This window comes from Falco biarmicus, chromosome 17, assembly GCF_023638135.1.
Source record: "Falco biarmicus isolate bFalBia1 chromosome 17, bFalBia1.pri, whole genome shotgun sequence".
Taxonomy (NCBI): domain Eukaryota; kingdom Metazoa; phylum Chordata; class Aves; order Falconiformes; family Falconidae; genus Falco; species Falco biarmicus.
The window spans coordinates 1,517,002-1,544,010 of NC_079304.1; the positions used below are offsets into that span (position 1 = coordinate 1,517,002).

At 49.6% G+C, this 27,009-nt stretch overlaps 1 protein-coding gene across 7 annotated transcripts in view; it reads right to left on the bottom strand.

The window, feature by feature from the left end:
* Positions 1–9,080: 9,080 nt before the first annotated feature.
* The window catches only part of TLK2 (tousled like kinase 2), a 43,467-nt gene continuing 25,538 nt past the window's right edge, over positions 9,081–27,009 (bottom strand). For all 7 annotated transcript variants that reach the window (XM_056362266.1, XM_056362270.1, XM_056362265.1 and 4 more), the window contains 11 exons: positions 25,694–25,846; positions 22,158–22,224; positions 20,196–20,293; positions 19,744–19,825; positions 17,954–18,045; positions 16,908–16,997; positions 16,245–16,414; positions 14,573–14,711; positions 13,335–13,446; positions 12,152–12,259; positions 9,081–11,779 (listed from right to left, as the gene is read on the bottom strand). In XM_056362266.1, coding sequence (XP_056218241.1) covers positions 11,606–11,779; positions 12,152–12,259; positions 13,335–13,446; positions 14,573–14,711; positions 16,245–16,414; positions 16,908–16,997; positions 17,954–18,045; positions 19,744–19,825; positions 20,196–20,293; positions 22,158–22,224; positions 25,694–25,846 — 1,285 coding nt within the window. In that variant the 3' untranslated portion in view covers positions 9,081–11,605. The remainder of the gene's footprint in view (positions 11,780–12,151; positions 12,260–13,334; positions 13,447–14,572; positions 14,712–16,244; positions 16,415–16,907; positions 16,998–17,953; positions 18,046–19,743; positions 19,826–20,195; positions 20,294–22,157; positions 22,225–25,693; positions 25,847–27,009) is intronic.

Sequence of the window (27,009 nt, forward strand, 5' to 3'; positions counted from 1 at the left end):
GAGGGCCACCGAAAAGGGAGAGGGAGGGGAGAAGGGGAGGGGAAAAAAAAAGTACAAAAAAAAAAAAAAAAAAAAAAAAGCCGAGGCGTGTGCGGCAGCCTCAGACACTGCGTCAGCGGGAGCCGCGGGCCCCCCTGGGGCGGGGGGGGCGGGGGGGGTCCCCGTCCTGCTGCCCGCGGGGGGGGAGGGGGGCGGGAGCGGTGCCCCAGCTCGCCCGTCGCATCCCTGCGAAGCCCCCGCAGGGGCTGGCTGGCTCCGCCCTGCCCCCCAGGGGTCCCGCCGCATCCCCTGCGCCCCGTGGTGCGGGGCAGGGCCGAGGGTGCGGTGGGAGATGCGCACGGTGCCGCCCGGCCCCGCTCACAAGCACCTTCCCCTGGCCGGGCACACAGTGGGGGGGGGCACCTTGGCTGGCGAGGGGGGCCACGGGCTGCCCTGGGCCCCGGCACACGTTTGCACCAGGTTTGCACCAGGGGCCGCAACCGAGGGGTGATTTCACGGTACTGCAGCACCAACGCAGCTGAACCCTCCACCCACCCATCCCACCCACCCACCCATCCACCCATCCACCCACCCACCCATCCATCCATCCACCCCACCCACCCATCCACCCATCCATCCACCCACCATCCATCCACCCACCCATCCACACATCCACCCATCCATCACCCACCCACCCACCCATCCATCCATCCACCCACCCACCCATCCACCCACCCACCCACCCATCCATCCACCCACCCACCCATCCACCCACCCACCCACCCACCATCCATCCATCCACCCACCCACCCATCCACCCATCCACCATCAATCCATCCACCCATCATCCATCCATCCACCCCACCCACCCCACCCACCCACCCATCCACCCACCCACCCACCCACCCACCCATCCATCCACCCACCCCTCCATCTATCCATCCATCCACCCACCCATCCATCCATCCATCCATCCATCCACCCATCCATCCATCCATCCATCCATCCATCCATCCATCCATCCACCCATCCACCCATCCATCCATCCATCCACCCACCCATCCCATCCATCCATCCACCTACCCATCCATCCATCCATCCACCCATCCACCCACCCACCCATCCATCCATCCATCCATCCACCCACCCACCCATCCATCCACCCACCCACCCACCCACCCATCCATCCACCCACCCATCCATCTATCCATCCATCCACCCACCCATCCATCCATCCATCATCCATCCATCCATCCATCATCCATCCATCCACCCATCCATCCATCCATCCACCCACCCATCCATCCATCCATCCACCTACCCATCCATCCATCCATCCACCTACCCATCCATCCACCCATCACCCACCCACCCATCCATCCATCACCCATCCATCCATTCATCCATTCATCCATCCACCCATCCCTACAGCGCGGAGCTGGGCACCTCCCAGCCCACCCGTGGGTGGGGGATGCTGAGGCCGGACACAGCTCATTGCACCTGGCACCCACCCTATCGGGGAGCAGGTCTGTCCCCCCAAGGAGCTGCTGCTCCAGCTGGCCTGTGCCAAGGGGCGCGTGGCGAAGAGCATCCCAGGGTACCTGATACAGGCAGATCCCATACCCAAGAGCTGAGTACCTTAAAAACTTTTAATTATCTCTTAACCGTTGTCTTTTTCACACCTCCCTTCTAGGCAGGGCTGCCTGGCCCCCCAAAAGCACTCAAAGGAGGCAACGCATGCAGAAAACACGGGAAATCGGCATTTTCCCGGCTCCGTGTGGCCATCAGACCGTGCGAGGAGGCCTGTTGCAAGGGCAGCTGCGTGGGCACCGCAGGCTCCTGCTCTGGGGGTTTCTTCGGTCCTAGAAACCGTTCGCACCTTAAAAATTGTTGGCACCAAATGGCGCAGCTGCTCACACCTTCCACGGGGTCTGGCTGGAGGTAACGGGTCACCCTGTGGCACCTGGAGGAGCTTCAACATCGCGGTTTGCTGACCCGAATAAAAACTTCAACTCACTGAGCCCGGGAGGAGAAGCTGCCACTCGGGCAGGCAGGCACGGCTTGGCACGGCTCGGCACAGCTCAGGCACAGCTCAGGCCACAGCTCGGGCCACGGCTCGGCACAGCTCAGGCACAGCTCAGGCACAGCTCGGGCACGGCTTGGCACGGCTCGGCACAGCTCAGGCACAGCTCGGGCATGGCTCGGCACAGCTCAGGCACAGCTCAGGCACAGCTCGGGCACGGCTCGGCACAGCTCAGGCACAGCTCAGGCACAGCTCAGGCACAGCTCAGGCACGGCTCAGGCACGGCTCGCCACAGCTCAGGCACAGCTCGGGCATGGCCTCGGGCACCGGCTCGGCACAGCTCAGGCACAGCTCGGGCACAGCTCAGGCACGGCTCGGGCACAGCTCAGGCACAGCTCAGGCACAGCTCAGGCACAGCTCAGGCACGGCTCAGGCATGGCTCGGGCATGGCTTGGCACAGCTCAGGCACGGCTCGGCACAGCTCGGGCATGGCTTGGCACAGCTCAGGCACGGCTCGGCACAGCTCGGGCACCTCTTGGCACGGCTCGGCACAGCTCAGGCACGGCTCAGGCACAGCTCGGGCATGGCTCGGCACAGCTCAGGCACAGCTCAGGCACAGCTCAGGCACGGCTCGGCACAGCTCGGGCACCTCTTGGCACGGCTCGGCACAGCTCAGGCACGGCTCAGGCACAGCTCGGGCATGGCTCGGCACAGCTCGGGCACGGCTCGGGCACAGCTTGGGCACAGCTCAGGCACGGTTTGGGCACGGCTCAGGCACGGCTCAGGCACGGCTCAGGCATGGCTTGGCACAGCTTGGGCACGGCTTGGGCACGGCTCAGCACGGCTCAGGCACGGCTCAGGCACAGCTCAGGCATGGCTCGGCACGGCTCAGGCCTGGCTCGGCACGGCTTGGGCACGGCTCAGCACGGCTCAGGCAAGGCTCAGCACGGCTCGGGCACAGCATCGTCCGGCTGCCGGAGAGCTGGTTCCCCCACCATTCTTGGGAGCGACGGAGGAAGCTGCGAGTGTGGAGCTGGGAACACTCGTGGCACGCTGCAAAGATCCAGTTGCTCCAGCGCGGGAAGGGTGACACTCACAGTGCTCATCCCGCGGGAGCATCCCTGAGGATGCAGGAGCCTCTCACTTCCTCCTCCAGCTCTCCAGGGATTTGGGCATGTCAGGCCTCGCCACACAGGTTCTGCCGTGCAGGATCCAGGTGAGATGATGCTTTTACTAAGGCCAAGAGGATGGCAGTGCTCCCCTGAGCGGGCAGCAGGATCTGGCCCTGAGATGGCAGGACGCAGGGACACGGCTGTAAGCCAGCCACGTGCTGTTTGGCCATTCTTGCAAAAATAAATGAATCCGTTGTTTCCCAGCAAGGCAGGAAGGACCTGCCAGGACGGGCTTTGGGGATGCAAACCCTCCGGGTCGGGTGGAGGGTGGGGGGTGCCAATTAAGCACATGAGCATCTGGGCTGTTGATTATTTTTAAGCCAGGGATTATTTTTTAATTGAGGCAGCGCTGGGAGAGCAGCCTCGCTCACCCTCCACGGGCTGGACGCATGCCGGGGGCTGCCCGTGGGGAGTGAGCACAACAGCCGGAGGAAAGGAGGGAGCTGCCCAGATCCTCGCTCCCATCCCTGAACCTTGGCAACCACTCCTGGGGGATGCTGCCCACCGGGGCACTGGCAGCCAGACGTGATGTAGCCGTGAAGTCCCATGAGCGGGACCCTCCGTCCATCCCAGAGAAAACTGACATCCCTTTCCCAGGAGTTCAATCCCATCCAAAGGAGGGGACACAGCAGAGACAAAAGGCGTCGGGTCCCACGGAGCATCGCCGCCCCCCAGTCTGGTTCATCCCATGTCTTGGAGGCCCCTTTGCTGCATGCGATTAGAAGATAATTAGCACTCCCTAACAATTAATTCCTCCAACGCCGGCCAACAGCTCCTCGCCTACTCTCTCCTAATCCGGTTTAGTACCAGTTGAGTTGCTACTCGTCGGAGTGGATCGGGAGGAAATGCATTTTTCCCTTCCCCTGGGACGTTTCCAGGCTGTCTGACCTCTCTGGCCCTAACGAGCTGCTGCCAGACGAGGGGATGCGGCCGTGTGCAGGGGACGGGCGACGGCGCTGCTGGCCACGCTCTCAGGAGAGTCCTGGCACCAGGTGGACGGAGGGGAGCCGTGGGCTTGTCCCAGGCTTGCCCAGTGTTTTGTGACATTCAACATCTGCGGCCGATTCCTGCAGTCAGAGCATCCGTATCTGTTCCCTACTTGAAATAAAAAATGCTGGTTTTTGGCTGAAGCAACGTACCGTCTGGGGAGCGGCCGCAGTGGAGGGGGTGCGATGGGGCAGGGTGAAGCAGCATCGGCTATGGGCGAAATCACCCTGCAGAAGGATTTGGAAAGTATTTCCAGAGATGGATCCATGCTGCTTGCCCACCTTTGGCTGCCCTGGCTGGGAGCACTGGCAGAAAATGGGTCAGTCGGGATGCTCGGCATTGCACAAGTTGGAAATAAGTGTCACTAAGGAGCTGTGGGACCCAGCTATTCGGGATGGGAAGGAAAAACCTGGAGTTGAGCTGGGGTGCTCAGTGGCAGCAGGGCACCCTGTGATTTCCTGAGTTTGGAGCTGATCTGGGGCACGTTTGGTGTTTGATTGTGCCAGAGGTGTTAGAGGACAGGATCTGGGGACCCGTGGACCACGAGAGCAGTGCCTGCAGCACCAGCCTCGAGGGCAGATGCTCCAAAGGATTTGCACCAACCCATCAGCCACCTCTGAGGACCAGCAGGTCCAAACGGTCTATTTTAGACCCCAGGGTTGACATGGAGGTACATTATGTGCCCAGGGAGGCTGCACGTCCTGCTCAATTGTGCTTTTCCAAGGGTGTTCCCTGCATCCCATGGCTCTCAGGACTGGGCGGGTCAAAGCCCTGCCAGCAAGCATCAGCTGTGGAGGGGCTGCCAGTGCCACGGGCTTTGCTTTGCTGTGGCAGTCACAGCCGGGGGCTGCCCACACGCCGGGGTCCAGCAGCACCTGCCAGGCTTTGCCACGAGCTCAGCCCTCCGGCCGCGCCGCCTCGGCCTCATCCTGGCCCCCGAACAGGACCGGCTGGGCCAAGATCAACACCCACCTGGCAGGCGCCGCCGCGCTGAGGTCACTGCTTAGGGAAGAGGCTGTCTTGGCGTCTGCTGGCTCCTCTCTCCCCCGCGCCGGCAGCGGCAGCAGGGGAAGGCCACGTCGCTCTCCTCGAGCCGGAGACAAGGCGGGGAGCAGCCAGGACAGCCCCAGGCCCAGCAATGGAGAGGGCTTCCCCCCAGAGCCCACCGCCAGGCTCTGCGCTGGGCGGCGAGGGGTGGCTGGCAGCCCCCTGGCAGGGACGTGGGGCTTGACACTCCCCCCCGGCACAGCGGGGAACCTGCATGGGGGTACAGTGGGGGGCTTGCCCCAAAGCACCAGTTTGCATTTGCAGCCTTCCCTCTGAGGCTGAGCGTGGGGAAACGATGGGTGGGCTCAGCTCTTCCATCGGGCACCCGGGTGATGCCGATGGTCCCGAGGGTTTGGCTTTGCCAAGCACTGATGGGGTTTGTGCTGGGAGAGGGGTCTCGCCGCTGGCTGGGGCCCCACCGAGCAGGGGGTGTCGGGGAGGCACCCTCGCCTGCGCTGTGGGTTGCTCCTCGCCTGAGCACAGAAACGCCGTGTTTAAGCTCAGCCCCAGCTTTGCTCGACACCCAGCTGCGGGCAGAAGGATCCTGGCCAAAAAGAAGGGCCGTTTCCTTGCCTCCAAACCGACCGTCCCCTCAGCTCTTGCGAGGAGCAGACGGGGCTCTGCCAGCTGCTGGGGACCCTCCAGGGCTTTGGGCAGCCCCAGACCCCCCCTCGCCCCCCTGCCCAACTCCACTGGCTCCAAGCACTGCAAAGAGGGGGTGGGGGGTCCCTTTGTGGGCGCCCCACACTGGGGCTCTCAGAGCTCTTTGCTGCTCTCTCTTCTGCAGCCCTTAAAAGTCAGGCAAGTTCAAGCTGCAAATAATTTATTAAAACCAGATGTGCTCGCTCAAAGCTGCCACGAGGAATTTCAGGGCGCTCCAGCCCTGGGAGGGCCAGCGCCGAGATCCCTGCCCTTCCGCCGCGGGGGCGAGACGGGGCTGGGGGCTTCCCGGGGAGCAGCGCTGCCCTCCGAGCCCGCTGCCTCTCCTTCCTCCCCGGCCTCCCCAGAGCTCCTGGAAAGGGGCAAAGAGAAATTCCAGCCATTTGCAAGAAATCTGCCTTTTAGAAAAACACTTTCTCTGCATGACTGGAGCAAATGAGCAGAGCCGGGTTGCCGAGCGGGAAGGGAAGGCAGCTGGAGAGCGGCGGAGGACAGCACATCCCGAACGGCATCTTCCCCCAGCCAGAAGCAGGGATGGGTCCGGGAAGCAGAGATCCCACCCTGTCCCACGGCCCTTTCCAGCAGGAGCAGCCTGGTCCAGCGGCCACGCAGTCAGCCCCAGATGCTTCATTTCCACCTCTGCCACTGCCATACCCGGTAGCCACAGGCACGTGCCCTTCCACCTCTGTCCCTCGCCGGTCCCTTTAGCCTGGAGAGGTTTTGGCACCAATCCCGGCCGGTCTCCTGGGTTTGGGTGCGAGCGGGTGGATTTTCAGGATTAGCAGGAGCTGGGATGAGCCAATGCTGAACAAAGCAGGTTTTGAGCCCTGAATCTCACAATCAAGGCCAAGAGCGAGGAGGTTGCCGACACGGCAGCCCATGTCCTGCGGACCCGAGCCAGCACGTGCTCATGGCTCCCGCACAGCTGGTGGCTTCGGTCAAGAGAGGACGGCGCTGAGCAGAGCTCAGGGGGTTTTTCTTCCCGTGAACCCAAACCAGAGCCAAGCACCCCGGCCTGCGTTGCCTGTGGCTGCTCGAGTGGGGATGGGAGATCTGACCTGCACGCCAGGCCAAGTCTCCTCGTCTTCACCCCGCCGCCCCCCACAGCATCCCAGTGTTTTTAGCCCCACCTGGACCACTGCTCCTCTCTGCCCCATCCCTGCAGCCCAAGTAACAGCGGGTGGGAGGGCAGCTCTGGGCCAGGGCTGCCTGCGGGCTGGTGAGGCTCATCCCACACTGGTGGGGCAGACGGTGGCTGACGTCTCTTTTCAGACTTTACTGGATCAACACGAAGCACGGAGCCCCCCCCTGCGCTGACCCAGCAGCTGGCCAGCGTTTGGAAATGAGAGGCAACAGAGCAATAGAAGGACGGAGGGAGAAGAAAGGCTGCAGCAACCCATCCCATGGCAAGAGGCAGAGCTGGGAGTGAAGAGAAGACGGGACGCGCACAGCGCTGGCAGCGGCGCACGGCTCCTTAGCAGACAGCACGCGCCAGCGGCTTTTCCCGTCCCTCGCGCCCCCACGCAGTTAATGCATGAAATAAGAGCGTGTCTCAGCCCCGGTCCCAGCTCCTGCTCCCCCGCCCGGCACAGACAATAGCGTCCTTGTGGCCAAGACGCCTGTTCCTGGGTGAGAATGTGGTGAGGGGAGGCTGAGCAGCTCCGCGTTTGCTTGGCCTCTCACCCCCACCCAGGGCGATGGCTCTGGAGCACCGGCTGCCCCAGGGGCAGCGCCGGGGTGAAGCGGGGACTTGGGCACAGCCACGTGCGGCGGTGGAAATTCAGCGTCACGTGCAAAGGTTCCTCGGCGTTTGGTAGAAAAGGTGACTCCGGTCTGGGCGGGAGTCAGGGCTGCACCGGGTCCCACGTCCACACGCCGCAAGTCCCCTCTCCCACTCCATGCTGGGAGCGGGAAGGTTTGAGTCAAGGCTGCTTGAGCCAGGCTTGCGTAGCACCCAGAAAATACCATCCTCCGGCAGCAAACCCCAGGGAGACACTGGCAGCGGGAGCAAACCTCGTGCCGAGGGTTTGCCAGGTCGCAAAATAAACTGGGACTGGCCCATTTGGCAGGAGGCAGCTCATTGCCTAGCGTGCCTCCTAACCGCTAACGCAGGAGGCGAAGCATCCAGCGAGGCAGCCCCTCGGTCAGTCTCTCGTTCCCGCTGGCGTCAAGCTGAGCGCGTAATCCCGCACGTACCCCCGCTCCCGGGCACGCCACGCAGGCGCGGTGGGTGCCTGCCCCCGAGGCCCGGCTGCCGCCGCAGGATGCTTGTGCGCTCGCTGCCGAAACGCTGCCGCCACCTCCCCCTGCCCAAATCTGTGTCGCATCATCAAAACTGGCACAGGGGGCTGAAAAATAATCAACTGCAGCAGCGGGGAGGGAGCCGAGCTGCTCTCGGTGTTTGGTTTCACTCGCGCTCAGCCCAACGCCGACTTCAAGTGCAGCGAGGGTGGTGTAGGCTGCAGAGAAGCCCCGATCCCCGCGACGACTCCTCAATCCCCCCCGACTCCCCCTCGGAGGCAGCAGGCTCCAGGGGGCTGCCGCTGCCCAGCTCCATGGGGGGGCCACCCCGCACTGGGGCTGTGACACACCGGCAGAGGAGCCGGGCGTGTGAACCGGTGCTCCCCAGTTATTAGTCCAGATATAAGCAAACTCGACATCTTCAGCTGCCAAGGTCCTTTTTAATTTTCTATTGTATGTTTTTTTTAAAGCTGACAAGGCTCAGCCGTAAGAAATTAAAGGAGCCGAGTTTCTCATCACTGCTCAGCACAGTTACTCTGGGTGACTGAGGCTGGAGCCTCGGGCACCCGTGCGCTGGGGAGCGGCCAGCGGGTTGCAGCCACCAGCTCCCGGCAGAGACAGCCAGGGCACAGGAGTTCAACACCGATTTTCATCAACAGACACAGAAAAGGTGCATTTTGTGTCCTGAACATCTATAGCTTCTAAAGGCAGCTGCTACTCTACTGGAAATGAGGGACAAACCCACCTCGAATGTGTCTCGACGTTCCACAACAAGATCGATGCCAGTAATTAAATAAGACTTTGTAATTTTCAGCAATTCCCCCCTCCGAGGCAGAGATCTCACTGCTCTGAGCTGCTGAACGCAGCCCTCCTCCATCCTTCCTCATCTTGTCTCATGTCAACTCCACGCAGCCACTGCAAGAGAGCTCGTGCCAACGCTACAAAGAGCAGAACAGTAAGAGCCGAGCAAATCGGTTTCTTAAAACTTATTTTAATATCCATGTCTCATCTGTTGGGTAGAGCCAAAACAGTCTGGCCTGGTTTAAGTTACAAATTCTTCATACACTTTTCTTTAAGTAAATGAACAGTGTGGCAATAGGGTCTGTTATTGGAAGTGAAACCCATATTAACAAGGAAGGTGTCGCAGCCAGAATTCTACCAGGGTTCTTCACTGCCATCAGCCTCAGGAAAGGCCAACGCTGTCCCCACGCCCCTGGATGGGTGTCGCACAGCAGGAATAAATGCATCTGACACAAAACTAATCACACCCACAGAGATAGCACACACTGTATGTCCAAGAAACAACGGGACCGGGATAGAAAAAACCCTTTTAGAATTCTCCCCGATCTGGTGGACAGACACCAAATCATCAGCTTCAGCAAACGGGATGAAGCATCAACCCTGATTGCGCCTGACAGGCTGAATAGACAAGTCGAAGTGCTGTTTGCTAAATAGTTAACTTCTGGAACAGAGCAGCAGGGATGGAAAGGGCTAAGAAATTATGGCTGAGGATTTAAAGATGCAGTATTTCTTTTCTTTGTTTAAAATACTACAGTTTAGAGACCACCTTAATGCAGCTGCAAGTGAATACATCCAATTAAAAGCCCAAGAGTCACTACAAAAACAGTAAGAAAAATCAAAGCGGCAGAGTTCTCCACTTCCCAGGTCCATCGCCTGATTTCAGCAGACTCCTCCATTTTTCAGTTTACTAGAAGTTCCTGATCAGGTTTAAGCATAATACTTGCAGACGATGGCTTACAATAAGGCAGACAAGCAGTAGTTCTCTCTGAAAAGTGCACAATGGAGAACATCGCTTGCCACAAGAACGCCATTTGGCTACCAAGCACCCCAAAACCAGTCCACGTGGTGCCGGAGCTGCGGGTGCGATGCTGGAGGTGACGCACGGACAGCCCACGCCGCAGCGGTCTGGGTACCGGGTTCGGAAGTGCGCTCAGGGTCATGTGTTTTTTAAACACCACCCTGAATACAGTGTACCGCTCGGCTCCCTACCGACACAAGCCTTGCTTTTGAACACTGCATCTTTAAATATTTCTGGCTATGAACTCCTGCCACATGTTAGGAGCACTCCAACCTGGCTGCCACATGTTCAAGTGCTGTGCTTTTTGTATGTGTTTTCAGTTTTCCTTCAATGTGGGGGGAACAGGGGGCAGAGCGGGGACAAGAGGCTTGCGTTTCACAGCAGGCAGGATCCCGCCGAAGGGTGTGAGACCCTCCAGACTACAGAAGGGAGACAAAAAAAAAAAAATAATTCGGGTGTTTGCTCCCTTCAAGAACATTATCTCATCCCCTCACTTGAAATCGGATGCAGCGATGGCAGCAAGTTAGGAAAGTCAGCAAGTTTTAGAAGGTAAGTGTTAAGGGAGAGGAAGCTTTGCTGCCAAGTCACCTAACCGAGAAGAGCAGACAAGTCTTCAGCTTTGGATTTTTGTAAGATGAACAAGGTATGTACAGTACTGCGTGAGCACAGATCACACCTGTGATCAGCTGGGCTGTGCTCCGATTCTTTCCCGTTCACTGCCTGCCTTTTCAACAGTCAACAGGTATCACACTCACGAGAGCAGAGAGCACGTCGTGAACATGTCAGGGTGTGTTTTCAAAAAGAACAGCACTTCAAATAAATTAAAAAGGTGCAACCGTTGAGAGCTACGAAGCAGCAGCTGAAAACCTTGTGGCAGTCTGAGCTGTGATCCACTCTGATCACAGGAGATCTACGCAAGCCTGTTCTCCTGTGGGCTTCAGCGCCCTCCTGAGAAGGTGAATTGTATTCATGAGGCCACCCCAAGGGAGCAGAAAGCTGCACCATCCGCAGAATGGACACTGCCATGAGCCTGCTAATACGGGTTTCACTTTGAGACCAGAAAACTGTTTTCTTCCAAAAAATTGTTATTTTTAAAAAATTGAAATTAATTAGGGGTAAAACACTAACTCTAGTGCCATGAACAGGCAGGATCAACTTTTTTCCCCTCCAAAGGGCAAAGAGTCATATACCATCCCCAGCTGAACCTTGGTGCTTCGAGCTTTTCAGGAGATGTTACCTAAACTTTATTAAAAGAAAAAGAACAATGTTTAAATATCAACACTGGACTAGCCCAGTCTTTCTCCAAAGTCCACATTCTTCATATGAAGCACACACGGCGTCCTGGATTCCCCAAGGCTGCATGTTCAGAAGTTCACAGTACATGGAACCATGTCTTTTTGTATTTTCTTGAGTTTCCCCTCCTTGCTCAGAGCAGCCACCCTTTTGTGGTCATTTACTGGATAAACCTCAAGCCATCTCCTATCCACATGGCTTGGCCTAGATGCCGAAGGTTTTCTTGATGAGAGTTGATGTCATGCTCTATGGATGGAAAAAAGCAAGAGAAAAAAAGCACCTGGTACAGGTTTCTCGAGACCCTTGCGGATTCCTCTATTCCAAAGCTGTTTCTGAAAGTCTTTTTGCCGGTTTCTCAAGCAGTTTTTGGCCTATTACTCTGTCTCAGTTTGAAGAGCTATTATTGGATGATCCAGAGGTTGATGCAATCGCAGCTCCAGCTGGGCTGCTTGTGGATACAGATTTGCGGATGTGAGGCAGCAAGTACGGGTCACAGGCCAGTTGCTGGACATCTATCCGATCCTCCTTTCGGTAGGCCAAACAACGTCTGATAAACGCCTGCAGATACCCCAAAGGCAAAACGAGAATTAGCAGACGGACAGAAATAGGAAGCTTTACCAGAGAACTCTTCAGGCACGGGGGCAATCTGACAACCCCAGCGCTTGAAATTCCTTCTGCAGTGACCACAGAGACAGCCCGACTCCTACACCAGAAGCTCATCTTTTATCAGGAGAACGCGCGGGCAGAGGCACGCACCGCACTCTGTTCAGTCCTCAGCCTGACAGCTACAGCAGCGCAAAGCCACCGAACGCGCTGCAGGAGGCAAGTGTCAAACACGGAACTCCTGCTGGTTTTAGGGAAACCAAGAGGATGGAGCTGCCAGTGCCGACCCAACATACACAGCGTGATCAAACTCGCTGCAAGATTTACCTTTGCTTCTGGTGTGACTACTGGCTTTGGAGGGAACTGCACCTCGGTAGCTTTCAGAATTGTGTTCTCCTGCAGAATGTCTTGTTGTGACTGGTTGTGACCAAAGGGCTACCAAAAAAAACCCAACAGAAGACAGTAGTTAAAGTTTTAAGACAGGCCTTAAAAACCCCCGTAATTCTACTCTTTTATCATCGCTTGACATCAGTATTTTTCTGAGCAAGCAGCTCACAAATGCTGTGAGGGTGCTGCAGATTCCAGCCAGATGAGGACACATTGCTCCTGACCTTAAACTGAACAAAAGGGATGAAACTGGAACATGTCTGGGGTGTCTCCAACTCTGACAGGAATGGGATGGGATCGGAGCAGGCCTTGCTTGGGCTGGGATCTCCCTGATGTGCCAGTTCAGCAGGTTGGGGAAAATGAAAAGTGACAGTCCTGCAAACATGTTAAAGTTAGCCACAGCCCCGGGGCATGTCAGGGTCCTGCTGCCAACAGGCAGCTCCTACAAATTCTCACATTCCTTCTTGGGCTTTGGTGGTGGCGTCAGTATGTCTAAATGTGACTCGACACTGGTGTCTGCTCCACCTGGAGCTCCCACGGATGTTTTGGAGGGATTAACTGAGCTGGATAGAGCGCTCTAGACAAAGAGTTAAGTCTCTTTCCAGACCTAGGTCAGCTTCAGCACACACAAGAGGGCCTTCCTCTATCTAAGCCAACAGCAGATTCACCCACTTCAGTCCCTGCTGCGCTGGTTCCACCGTCTGACTGACAACACTAAGCAACACACCACGTTTCTCAGCCCAGGCTTTCACAACACTTGCAGCAGCAGGCTCCACAAAGGCTTAGTGCACTGAAAGCATCACAAAACAACGCCAGACCAAGAACCTCAGGTGTCTGGCCCTGAACAATACACTTCCCATAACGGCCTCAGTGGGAACAAGCCCAGTGGAAATAGATTTATCTGCAGAATACTGCTCTGAAGGAAGTGCCACGTAGAGCAAAACACAGCCTAGTGAATTCTCCCCACTTCTCCCCCATTAGATCCACCTTGGAGCTGACAGCAAGGAGACAAGGCGGAAGGAAGCACCTTCTCAGCCTGGGGAGGAGAAGGAAGCAGAAGCCAGGGCTGCCTCCCAAAAGGTTTGGGAATCACCACTAAGAAAGGACTTAAATGCAGTCTTACCTTTCTGCCATAGAGACACTGATAGAAGATGACTCCCACTGACCAGACATCAACTTTATTTGAAATCTTTGGAGGTTCTTTCCCAACCACAAAACATTCTGGTGGCAAATACCTAATTAGAAGGAAGCAACAACAGGTTATGAGCAGCATCTTCAAATACTTTTCATCATTTTCTTTTGAAAGGAAGGAACAAGGTTCTGCGATCAGATACTGGCTTAGGACTTGAGGGACCCAATCTCATTCTTGTACATCTTTGGACCACAATCACAAATGCAGACCCCTTCTGGGAACAGTGACCCCAAGACTCTCCAGATACCCATGGTCTGAGCTAGTCAGCACGGTCAGTTTCTTTTCACCGGAGCACATAAAATAACTCCATTTTCTTTGATCTTCGGAACTGGTATTTTTTGTTAAAAGGGGTTGGCCAACAATTCCACAAGAGAAACACAGAGCCAAAATACATATATCTAGAAATACAACCCCAGATGCCACGTCCTAGTTAAGAGACACTCAGCCTTGCTCAAACTACAGTTAGTTTCATTTTTAGGAACAGAATAAAATTGTACAATACAGAATGCCTTAACAAATGTTCCCATACAACTGTTGCCCATAGTGACAGTCTGCAGCTTAGGTGCCATCAAAGAATCGCTTTCAGTGGCACTCACCGTAGGTCTTGCTCTCAGCCACGGGTGACACAGTGACAATACTTGGCAGTGAGGATAAAGTATTGCTGAAAACGCCTTTCACATGACACCCAAAAGTGATGTACATCTCACAGTGCTGTCTGTAGCCAGAGCATCTTTTGAAAGAGCTGACTATGGATTTTCACCTCCTTATTTCAGTGGCAAACTCTTTCCATCTCCCTGATGTACCTAAATTTCCCGACAGGCACGGTTTTCTCCTCCTCCTTGCCCGACTGTCAGACAGTGCCATTATGGGCTGTGAAACGGCTGCCAAGCTCCACTCGCCATCTCAGCAGCATGCAGCATATGCAGTTTTTCACTAGGCCTTTTGTATAAGATAGTTTTCAAATATATAAACGCTAACCCACTGAAAAGTAAAAAGCTGTCAGCCTCATAAGGAGCTGTGTGACAACAAGAGCAGTTTCTAGGGTCTTAAACCTCCAGTGTCTCAAGCTGTCACAGACAATGGCAGCACATATAGACCTGACATAGATCCAAAGCTATTTATAAACTGTTCTTGATCTGCAATTTGCAAATGCCCCAGGTGATGCTTACCAGTAAGTACCAGCCCCCTGTGATGTCAGTTCCATGCCATCAACAGAGTTGTAGCTGTCATCATCCATGATTTTGGAAAGTCCAAAATCTGTGATTTTTATCTCTCCACATGCAGTACCATTGACTAGAAGAATGTTACCTAGAACAGAGGAAGGAAACAGCCTCTTAGGATATACATCTAACAGGAAAACCCCCAGGAATAAAATTGCATTGAACTCTGGCACTCTGCACAAGAGGACAAGGAACCTACACAGTGAGCTGCAGCAACCCCAGGGGATGTTTTACTACCCAATACCCTGAGCTCCAGAGACAACTCAACTCCCACCAAGCGCTAGAACCGATCTACCCATCCTGGAATGACCCAGTGGCACGACATTACTTGCAGCCTCCAGATTCTGAGCCCTATTAGCCAAATGAGTTTGATGCCCGTGCTGTTTTGACCCCTCCCAAAGGTCCCGTTGGAAGGGCAGGTCAAAAGGGAGGATTAAGGAGAAAAGTACACATACACAGTTATGACTCATTCTGCCCAGAAGTCCTGACTTGCCCTGGCCTCTCAACAAGCCAGAAACTCTCTCCTTCCTGGCAGTGCTCCCCAGTGGCTTTCTAAGCTCAAAAAGGACAATTACTGCTTAGGCAAGAGTCTTTTACAAATCCATCAAGGATCAAGAAGTCAGATCATCACTGTTTTTCTCAAAGCCTACAATAAAGCAGCAGAATCGTGCGTGATGGCAGTGGATGAATCACAGCTTTAGACAACTGTAGGCAGAGCTCTGCAGCATGCTCAGACAACATGAGAACAGTTGGCAGCTGGGGGAAGAAACAGGGTCACTAGAACTAGTGCAACAGCACCACCTCCCGTAAGATTCCTCATGCTGATGCAATAAACCACATCACATACCAGTTACACAATGCTGATGAAGTGCCACCAGTATAGGGAGACAAGCCAGGGATAACTGCCCGAAGAGATGCTGAGTTTTACTGGACTAGGAAAAAAAGCTATGCAGCCAATCGGCATCAACTGCACACCCCCCCCAAAAAAAAAAAAAAAAAAAAGAAAAAAAGAGCACCTCCATTTCTCCCCTCGTGACTCTGCCCAATGGCAAAGGGAAATCTGCAGCAACACGTGGAGGGGACCCTCTATGGGACAGACATTACCAAATTCAAAGGCAGACCTGCATGGCTTGACCGTATGTCCTCAGCTTTGGGAGCTGCCACATGATATGAAAAACCAAACGCTTCCAAGTAAGCTTCTGTCACCAAATTTTCAGGCAGATGATTACAGGAAGAATAAGCCAGTAAAATGGGGACATGAAAACACACTAGTAATTGTGGGAACCTTTTATGAAGCAATAACAGAAGCTCTCAACAGCAGACTACAAGCAGGACATTAAGAAACCAAACACAGACACTTGGTGGTTCAAGGGCTCGTTCTGAACAAGGAGGCTACTTTTTCTGGAATGTGACTTCCTTGTTTTATGTTGCAATCCTGGGAGACAATACCCTTTTCACAGCATGCTCCATGCATTTTAGTTTGTTTCTTGTTGCAAGTTACTTTTCCCAGACAGCCCTGTCTCCGTTTTGCTGTCTGACCAAAGCAAACTTCCCCATGTTACTTACAACCCATTACCTTTAGTCAGCATCCTTAAGCACACCAGCTAGCAGCACAGCATACCTGGTTTAAGGTCATAGTGTATGATGGGAGGTTTGATTTCGTTTAAGTATTTTAAAGCATTCACAATCTGCATGATAATGGATCGCGCCTCTTTCTCCGACATTAATTTGTGCTGTTTCAGGTAGAAGTCCAGATCATTTCCCTCACAGTATTCTAACACTGTACAAAACCTGAAGGCAAAACAGGAGTTGTTGCAATTAAGGCACCCGATACAGACAAGCAATAACAAAGCGTTCTGGTTTAAGACTCACCTATTTGGTCAGTATTTTAATTTAAGAGTCCTCCAGCCTATTAAACCCTTTCTAAAAATAAGCTACCAGGAGCACAGTCCTCAACCCCCAACAGTACAAAGGTCAGAGATCCCCCATGAAGTGCTAGATCCAGAAGGGGAAAGCTCCATCAGCTGGGGCATTTGCCCAGGCCAACACAGAGTAGGATTTACTAGTAAAGCACCACATCTGACATAATACAGCATACTGGTTTGCGAGCTAGTGTATCTAGAATACCAACGTATGTTGAAACTGCACCAGATATCTCTGCAGTACAGTCTGCTGCACTGGTGGGGACATTCTCTGGACTCTCCTCTAAAGTTTTAAGGGACCAAATACTTTGCCTGTAGTGAACGGGTCAACCCAAGTCAAAGGACATGGCAACGTAACTTACGAGTCAGTATCCAGCGAAAAGTAGTCATATAGCTTAACTATTCGAGGATGATCCAGTTCTTTGTGAATTCTGTACTCTCTACACGCGTGTCTGAAAATAGGAAAGTCTGAGCATTAGTCATACAAGTGACTTAATTCTAAGTTCTGCAGATAGCGAACTCAGACATACCACACAGCAGTCCAATCAAACCCATGCACATTATTCAGACAGCTCAGGAAAAGGCAAGCAAGTGAGGAAATATGCAGAACAGCTCTTAAGAACCACAGAATCTCAGTGCATCTCAAATGCTGGCAATACTACAACATAACTACTCTTGAATAATGGTACTGCTTGCCAAATTAGAATAACCTCATAATAAATCACTAAGGGATCCAAGATAGCTGAATACAAAAATCAGCAAGTTCTAGAAAAATTCCATGATGCTCAACAGCCCAGCTTTCAGGCTTCAAATAGAGTTTAGTTTGTCCCAGGGACTTGTTGGACAATTAACGTCACAGTGTTACCTTTGAAGCTGTCAAGAAGGCCTGGCTGCCATTCTGCAGAGTTTATCTAATCCATGGCATTAGGGAGCAAGTGTTACCAACACCAAAAGGTTTCCTGTACCTCTCCTTCTAGGCCATGACATACATACAGCCCTAATCATCTGTGAAAGGATTAAGTATTCTAGGAAACAAAGGGAAGGGGAAGGCTTTCAGGGAGCACAATGCAGGTGTGTAACCTGGAAAGTGGGCACAAACAACTGTTTCCCACAAGAGTAGAGCTTGGACATTTCAGAGAGAGGAAGCCACTTTTAACACTTTCTTCACAGAACGCTACAGGTGCTTTCAAACCTTGTGCCATAGTGCTTATACAAAACTCTGTGTGTGTCCACGAGCATGTTTAAAACGTCTCTAATCTGACCATAACTTTTGCAAGTAGCTACCGGGACAGAAAGTGACTTCTGAAATGTGTTAAAACACAGGAAAAAATGGCAGCCTGTTCACTGACACCGGATAACCAAATGCAGGAGGAGTTTGGAAACATGGCTGCTTTACAGCCTTACTTACTTGTGATAGTTTTCTTTCTTCTCATCTCGCCAGTTTTTATTTAACTGGTGTATTTTCACAGCTACGTATCTCTGTTCTGTTAAATCAAATGCCTGCAGAGAGAAGAGCTGAAAATCAGTAGGAATCACAACTTCAAATTAATATTGCAAAAACAGACAAGCTCTAACAAACCAATATCCCCACCCAGGAAATCAGCATTACGACATACTGAGTGAAGAGCAAACACACATTTTGATGTAATTAGTTTCACTAATGAAACCAAGCAACTCTGAAAACAATTGAATATTCTGTGCTTTGATCTGACCTTCCCCCTTGGGATTTAACTAATGCCACATTTATTCTGACATTTTACCACCAGAGCTATAATGGGATCAGAAAGGCCAAATTACAAAAATACAGACAGTTAATCACACTGGGAAAGACCCTGCTATTATTCCCCCAAGCCCCCTAACTCATTTTCTGTGCTCAGCTAAAAAAAAAAAAAAAAAAACCAAAACATACAGAGTTTTCAATGCTTTGTTTCGCATTGGTAGCTCAGCAATATGTCTTGGAACATAATGTTTCAGCTTATTTAGAAGCTGGAGAATTCAATGGCAGAAACGTGTAAATCTTACGCTGCATTTTTCCCTCCAGCTTCTTGCTATTTAGTCAGTCTTTAAAGAATGGACCTCTGGAATTGTGCTCTGCTCATGGAGAAATGCAGAAATTTTTTACCTTGCCTGAGAGCACCAACAGCTAATAATTTATAGGATGGGGCAAAATCCTATTGTATGTAGACAAGGATAATCTGTGTCCCTCTCAGAAGTTGCATACTTAACTCCTAATGCTTAATAGATTGGCCAGGACTCTGGAGAAAAAGCCTTAAGCATTTCTTTGTTTTAGTAACAGTTACAACTCTTAAGCGCGTGGTCAGGTATGAAACTTTCATACCCTCTTGCTTTCATCTGTGGAGCCAAAGCTTTCTGCTTAGTCAGCAAAGCCTCCAAAGAGAAATTCAGAGTACTTTCATGTAGCTTTTTTTTCACTACCTGAGCAGTGTAGCCCCTCTAGTTTAGATACCTACTGTCATACTGCATCAAAATAATACATCGCTGTGAAGTTCCCAATATTTGCATTGGCATAGTTATTTTCATTCTAGCCAAATTCAACATGAATTAAAAACTACTGAGTACAGAAGGGGAATATTTAGAACTGGAAAGGCTCTAAGCATACCAGTCAAAGCACCAGAGTACCACAGGTCTTGGCCATGCAAGAGTGCTGACACACAAGTAATCCTCAGTTCCAAGGAAGTCCCAAGATGACACGCACACACCCCCCCCCAACCCTCAGTCTGCTACTTTAGAGCATAATATGAAGACACAAGGAAAAAAAGCCTTCTACCCCCAGGAAACGAGGCTTTGCTCTTATTATTGGAGCCATTTTCTCTTATTTACAGTGACACTCAGACTTGCTATGTCATATTCCATATAACTTAGCCACTTAAGGTATTTGTGTGTAGCACTTGAAGAAACAACTGGTTTGCTTCTCTGTCCTGACAAAACTTGCAGACTTGGTGCAACATTTTCTTGAAACATACATTTGCAGGAAATCTGACCTCTGAGGACAGGGGCAGAACCTAAAAATCTCAAGTCTGCTGTCTAATGCAAGCCAGATGCAACATGTGCTTTGTCATGTCCCTTCTTCCCTCCACAACCACACACACCACTGAGAAAACAAGTGTAAAAATTCTGCTTACTGCAATATTTCACTGCAGATTCAGATTACACCACAGATTGCCACTTCAAATTTACCTTATATACTTCACTGAAGCCGCCTCTACCCAGAAGATGTAGCAACAAATATCTATCATTTAGCGTTGGATGGTCTTTAAATCTGGCGAGAAAGACATCATTTAAGAACACTGACAGAAATAATGCAATCTACTGCACAATAAATGGCAGCTACTATGCAGCTTAGAAACAACATTTTTGCATTAAACCAGAAAAATATTAAAGTTGTGTTAATGACTGACAGATGTGATACTATGTCATCACTTTGCACTGATTAAAGACTATATAATGGTACCTTGATATACCTGGAAGCCTTTGTCTTACATGGACTTCAAGTTATACCACTGTGCCACCCCCTATCAAGTGACATGTTAAGTCATAACACCAATTTTAAAAAAAAGATTGTTCCCCATTACAAAGGGGACAAATAAAAGATTATTAGACGATTTTGTCCCTGAACCCCATGTGCTTACTGTGAATTATCTTCATTGTGTATCCTTTTTAATTCCCTGATATGTAGATTTCTAACCCTCTCTAGCCGTTCCAACTCTGCCTGGATCTCTGCTTCTTCCTGTACAAGGAAAAACCAAAAGGAGAACACAACACTGTGTAAGACAATGCAGTTAGCATTTCCACCTGATTTATGGAACACAAATGCAATTCCACTTGTGAAGAAGTTATTTGTAAGTAACTTGTTTGGGAGATCAGAGAGATGGTCATGATCAACTAAGAGTCAGGTGGAAGATGACCGGAATGAAAACTGACTGGGCAGTTTTGTTTACACCTAACAGAGACAGGAGCAGAAACACCTTTACACCTTCTCAGTTTTAAACATTTTCTGTAATTAAGAAGCATTGTTGCTCTGTTCCTGCTCCTTCCCTGATTAAGTGCTATGCAGCTGTTTTTGTAGGAACTCAGCCTCTGCTGGGACAAGAGAAAGAGGACTGCCCTCAGAAGTAAGGGACACAGATATCATGATGCCACATGGGGATCAGGCAGCATGAGAAGAGGACAATTAGTGGTACGTGGTAGAACACGTCAGAATGTAACATACAGCCACGTGAACTTTTTGATACACTGTTCATAGAGTTGGAAGTTGTAGTGCCCTCAAACATGGCGCCAGAATTCACATCACTGGACAGGGCTGCAAACCTCAATTAAAGTGTGCGCCTTGAGCAGTATTATTCAGTATATATGACTCAAGGGACACAGTTACCCATTTGTCTTGTGACTCTTGTTCCTTCCCCTCTCAAATTGTTCTATTTTTAGACATATAGAATGAGCCAGTTTCCAAAAGTGGAGAAGGATAAGCACAGCTTCAGACAATGCCACGATCCCAGAACATTACTTCATTTTCCATTAAGGTCCATTTCCAAATGGATTCCTTTGTTCCAGAGTGACACACTACATGCCAGCGTAGATGGACCTGCAATTAATCCACTCTAGCAATGTGGAAGCTGTAGAGCAAGCATGCCTTTAGCATACTCCTGCCCGTATCACTTATCTTTGTTCACAGGTCAATAAAACACAATGGGCAGAGTGCCAGCAGATTCCATGTGTGCATTAACTTTCCCTTGCCACTGAAAATAACAAGCAGTACAGTAGCATTAATGAGGCCTTGCATTCAACTTGTGTGTCAAGGTTACAGGAAAAAAAACCACAACTAAGTGTAGAGCTCAGGCACCGCCTAAGAAAAGATGGGGGACTGCAGCAATGCATTTGCATGCTTCCTCTTTGTTGCATATGGGAAAGAAAACTCCTTGGCCTTAGCAGAGATCACAGCTAACCAGGAAATGGCAGGAGACATCTATTTTTCTTTTTCAGTACTTCCTCTGTTGAAGCGTCCCAGAAAACTTATTTATAGGTTACTGCAATCACTTTAAAGATAACCAAGAGCTTATCTAACTATAACCACACTTGCAGGTGCAGTTCCTACTGAAGCCAATGTATTTGAAAACAAACGTGCATTACAGCTACCTAAACAGTACCAGTTTCCAAAAGCTCAAGAGATTTTATTGGGCTGTTACTGATAATGCTGGTTACTTGATATTGCAAAGAAATGGGAAAGTCAACGATAGCTGCAGGTTTTGTTGTGTTCTTGTTATTTTCTTCCCTTGGTCCGTCCCTTCTTATTCCCCCATTATCAGACACGTACGGAGCCCAGCACTAGGCAGGTCACAGTGACAGAATAAGATGCATCAAAACAGTGCATGAAATCATAACCGTAAGGACACAGAAATCTATCTATTCAAGCAAAGAACATCTTTCCTGAACACCACTGCCTTAGAAAAAATTATTACAAAATCCTGGCCATTTCTTTCAAGCAACAAAAGCCTCACAATTATTAAACAAACAGTAGTGACCCCTACAGAGAAACACTATTGTTCGCAGAACACTGAATCTTAACGCCTACCTTTTCTGCAGTTAGTTCTTACCTTTTTAAGATGACCTAGTCGGAGTTTGAAGATTTCTTCTTGTTCATGGTATTCTGCTAACGTTAACCTGCAGAGGAGACAGATCCAATGCATTAGGTTTCAACGCATGTGATAAAGTGCAGACTAAAGAATACACATCGCTGGTGGAAGTGATAACCACACAGAGCACGTCAACAGCTAGCAGGAAATATTTTAGGTGAACTCTGCAATCTTTTTTTATTTTTTTTTAAATGATCAATCTAAAGGAGACCAAAAGCTTAAGCCTTGATAAAGCACATGCTCATTTCAAATCCAATTCCCTAATAACACCTGTTAAGGCTAGTGACTGACTTTTTAACAAAGAAAGCTAAACCATAATCTAAATAAATCATAATCTAAATAAAGCACAAGTATTCCACATCTTATTTTTCCATTTACAGTTTGCTTTACTGACTCATTTTCAAATTTTATTTTGTAATAAAGGCTGAATAATTCAACCCAGCTATTCACTCTGTGACTAGCAGTACACCTTGCCACAGAGCCACTGCAAACAGAACAATGACCTGGGATTCAGAAATTTTCTTGTTTCAGGCTCTGCAAGCAGCTTCCAGGGAAACCTTTGGGAGATCTACTTCACCTTACTGTATCTTTGACCTCACGTGTAGTTAGGAGAAGCAATGGAATAAGGGGAATAATCCTCATTTTATTGATGGTAAATGATGTGCAAAGCTTCTACTCTAGGTGGCTGGTCAAAAAAAAGTTTCATAATGTTTTCAATGTCTTTCATAGCCAAAGTGTGCCATGTAGGACAGTGGCAAAGCACACCCTTACATTAAAATAATGACAGATCCCATCACTTGTGAAACGTGATGATGCGCTAAGATCTTTAAGGCTAGAAAAATGAATTGCTGCACTAATTTTCTCACTACTACCACAAGCAGTTTGGTAAAAGCATCACGCACGTGAAGATAAAGCTAGAAGCCTTTATCAACTGCATCAGTTTACTTTGTAAACAAGACATGCACGTGACAGCATATAAATATCTTTTTTGGACCTAAATTGACTTCAAAGCATATCCCAGGAGGATTCCTGTTGCAGCAGTTATGCTCTGCATCGCACTCAGTACAAAGGTTAGTGTGTGAGGTCTCCACAGCATCGATACCGCAACTAGTTCCAAGAGGGGACGGAGGCCTGTGCAGGGCCATGGGACCTTGGCTCACTGCGCAGTAATTAAGAGGCAGTATTCAGCTAATGAAGTGCTCATCTTGAAATGCCCCAACTTCTCTCCACTGTTGATAATGCAGAGGATCCATATAGTTGAAATAAGTGCTAAAGCAGCTGTCTGCTGATAAATTTAATTGCAAAACTCACAAGCCAAGTTCCCTTTGAAAGAATGTTGACCATAAGGATCTGCTTATTATAAATTTAAAGATACATACAAAACACAGCCAGTACCATAAATGTTTACATGTTGTCTCATTTCACATAAAAGCATGCTAATTCACACACCCCCACCCTCCCACTGACAGCCTGAATTTTAATCAGATTCATCTAACCAAAAAAACTGTCCCAACAGTTTAGAGTTTTGGTTAGTGTTGCTGTATAAAGAATAAAAAGACAACTGAATAAGTCAGGAACAAACTTACCACATATTTGTGTGCTCAAATGAAATACAGGGCTAAACACCAATAGTCTACTCATTAAGCAAGAGATGTAATGAGTACCACCAGGCTAACATTGCCCAAAATAGCTGCCTGTTAGCAGCAAGCATCACAAAAATCAAGGGGGCTCCAAAACAAACACTGCTGCTCTGTTTCACAGAAACACGCCTGAAATACACTAATTCTAGTGCAGCTGAAGGCTCTAAGGTTGCCCAAGCTGCCCTAAGAGACCTCAAAAAGCCCCAGCAGATTGACCTTCCTGAATGAAAATCTTTTTCTCATTCACAGGCTAGAAACTAGTTTCAGGAAGGCACATGTTTAAATTAGCATCACGGGACCTTCCTCTCCTTTTTAAGGCACAGCAACAACCATGAACCAAAGAGGAACCAAAAAGGAACCAAAAATCAAACGAAGGAATTTGGCTGTCCGCTTCTCATTCAACTTTCAGAAACATTTATATCCAACTGACCCAAAAGACAGCCTCTGCAAGAAAAAACCTCCCTCCAAAACTCAGAAAATTTTGTACCCGATACACATCGGTTCACCAAAGGCATTTACAGGATAGCTAACGATTAAGCAAGTAGTCAGTCAGTATAGTTGCTTCAGCTGACTTGCAAAAACTGTGTTTGCATAAGCTAAAGCCCCCTACATGAGCATATCCATACACAGGCAAGCAGTTTTTAATCAAGAATGTCACAAGAAGCTCTTCTAAACCAAAAAGATAAAACCCTGAAATATGATCAATGAAGAACCACAAACCAGCAAGAAACACGGAGATAAAAAGCCGGTAGCACAAAAAGGCTTATTAGCAAACCCAGGTAAAGCCGGAGTATGTCGAGACAGGCTCACAACAGGCAGAAGCTCACGATGTATCAGACATTATCACGGTTCCCAGGCACATCGAGACCTGTGCTGCCACGTCTACAGAATAAGCCACACTACAGCTGCACCAGTCCGCTGGGGAAAAACACCTCTACAGAAATGAGAAAAGCCTCATCCAGCTGCTTAGAGGCGAAAGGTTACCACAACGAACAGCAACGCCTCAGAATATCCATGCACAGCCATTCGATTTACTTCTCCAAATGGAAAAGCTGCAATACAAAAGGATGGCTTTAAAAGTTTATGTAGTTCTTTTTAAGCTCACTTGGCCAGAATGAGGGGTAAACGTCTCTATTCGAGCTACTTTTTTTGCATAGAGCACACTGTGCCCTCCAGCACGATCCACCTGATCTGCAGGCACCTGCATCCTATCTGGGGGTACTGCCCTGGCTGCTGAGAGCACCCCGACTGTCATGATTCACCCAGTCACGTGCCACCTCCGCTGTGACTGCAAAAGGCAGTGGGAGCTTTTGCTTCACATGCACTTTTAAAGATCAAGACCAAGACTTCAAAGGGCTCCAGGAACTCTGAGGTCAATGCTTCATGTGCTGTCTTTAGAGAGAACATCTTTTTTCTTCGGTATACCAAATCAACTGTTTGAAAAGCCTCACTAGAAAGTACATGGAAATAAATGTTTCTATATGTGTGCAATTTTTTTTCCTTAAGAAAAGCACCACGTACCATACAGTGATACAAAAATCAGTTCTGAAGTTGCAACACTTAAGAAAGGCGCTTTTCAAACCTGACAACAGGAATACTGAAAAAGTTACTGCATTAAAAAAAAAAAAGTTAAGCTCATACAAAGTCTGGACTCAGCAGTGATCCTTCTTTTACTCCAATGAAAACTATTTAGAACTGCAGCCAGATGTTGCTGAATGCCAGGCTAATTCCACAATATTCACTTGTGCATGGAGTGAAGCCTAGAGGCAAGGGCAAGATTCCATTTCCCAGTAGATATTTTGTGCTCTAATCAAAGCACACAGCTTTGCAAAGCACCAAGGAGGCCGTACAACCTACGTTTCATTTTCTGCTCCGTTGGTCTTGCTCTTGCGCTGCTTTTGCTCATTGCTTGCTGGAGGGGTCTGTCCCATTGCAGGTGGCTTCCTTTTTGCTAACATTTTTCGTTGTCTTTCTATTTCTTCCCGCTGGGAATTTATCCTTTCCTGTTGCCTGGAAAGACAACAGTAAAAACCACATGAAGCAGATAACTAATGGTATATACTCAGTTGTCTTCAGCATCTGTTCTTAACAGATTGGAGCAGTGAATTTCAAATCAGTTGTACTTGTAAGATTAGTAACAAAATATTTTTGTACAGAAAAGGGGGATGTGCCAAACATTATGACTCAGATTTTTAAAGGTATTTTTACATAGAAGGGAATTCTTTTCCTGGCCCACAGAAGCCTTTCTGTAAGTGAAAGGTTTTATTCATGCAGAGGATATCCAAAACCAAGGAGCTGCTAACCTCATGGAAAACCCAGGGATCCATGGTAAGTCACCAACTTTCCACACACTTTTTCCTAGAAGGCTCTGTTCTAAATCTCAGACTTTCCTGTTAAAACTATTCCTGAAGTCTGGCACTGTCTGTGAAAGTATCCTTATACGTCAAGGGTACAGTTAAACTATCCTTAGTTCTCTGAACTATAACCAACACCATTCCCAGTTTCACTAAGAAAACAGCCTCTCCTCCAAGATATAAAAAGACTATCTTAAAACATTTCACAGTGATAAAAGCACTCTTAACATTTCAAGTCTAAATGATTTGAGCATTTACGTACTTAATTCACTTTGTAAAAGAGACCGAGGCCGCAGGTAAATATTCTGGAAGTATTTCTTCCATGTCTTAAAGCACAAACTAAGGAAGAATTAGAAAGTCCTTAATCTGTGCCTAACAAGAGCTGCGCCTCCCTAACGCACTACAGAGAAGTGATATGGTTTTAAAGGATCACACATAGCTCTCTCTCTAATGCAATTAATTTGCCAAGTCCTACTTAAAGGTCTAGGCCAGGTGGGAATTGACTGGATATTTCCATTAACATCCTGCATAAAAGGGTCCCTGATGTTCATTTCCAGGTTTCTGCAGCTCCTTTGATCACGGCTACCAGGAGGTAAAAAAAAGTTAAATAGTATGGATTTTCTCTTTTAAGCTTCTCTACTTTCTACTTTTTGTTTTAAAAAAAGATAATTAGCCTTCCTTAACTAATATATGCAAGTATGCAAATCAAACTGATTGACTCTCGATACACATAAGAATTTGGTCCACCCCTCCACCCTAACACTGCACAGCCAGGTAGACGCACTGGGAATACCCACCAGGGCAGCCTACTGCTTTCCA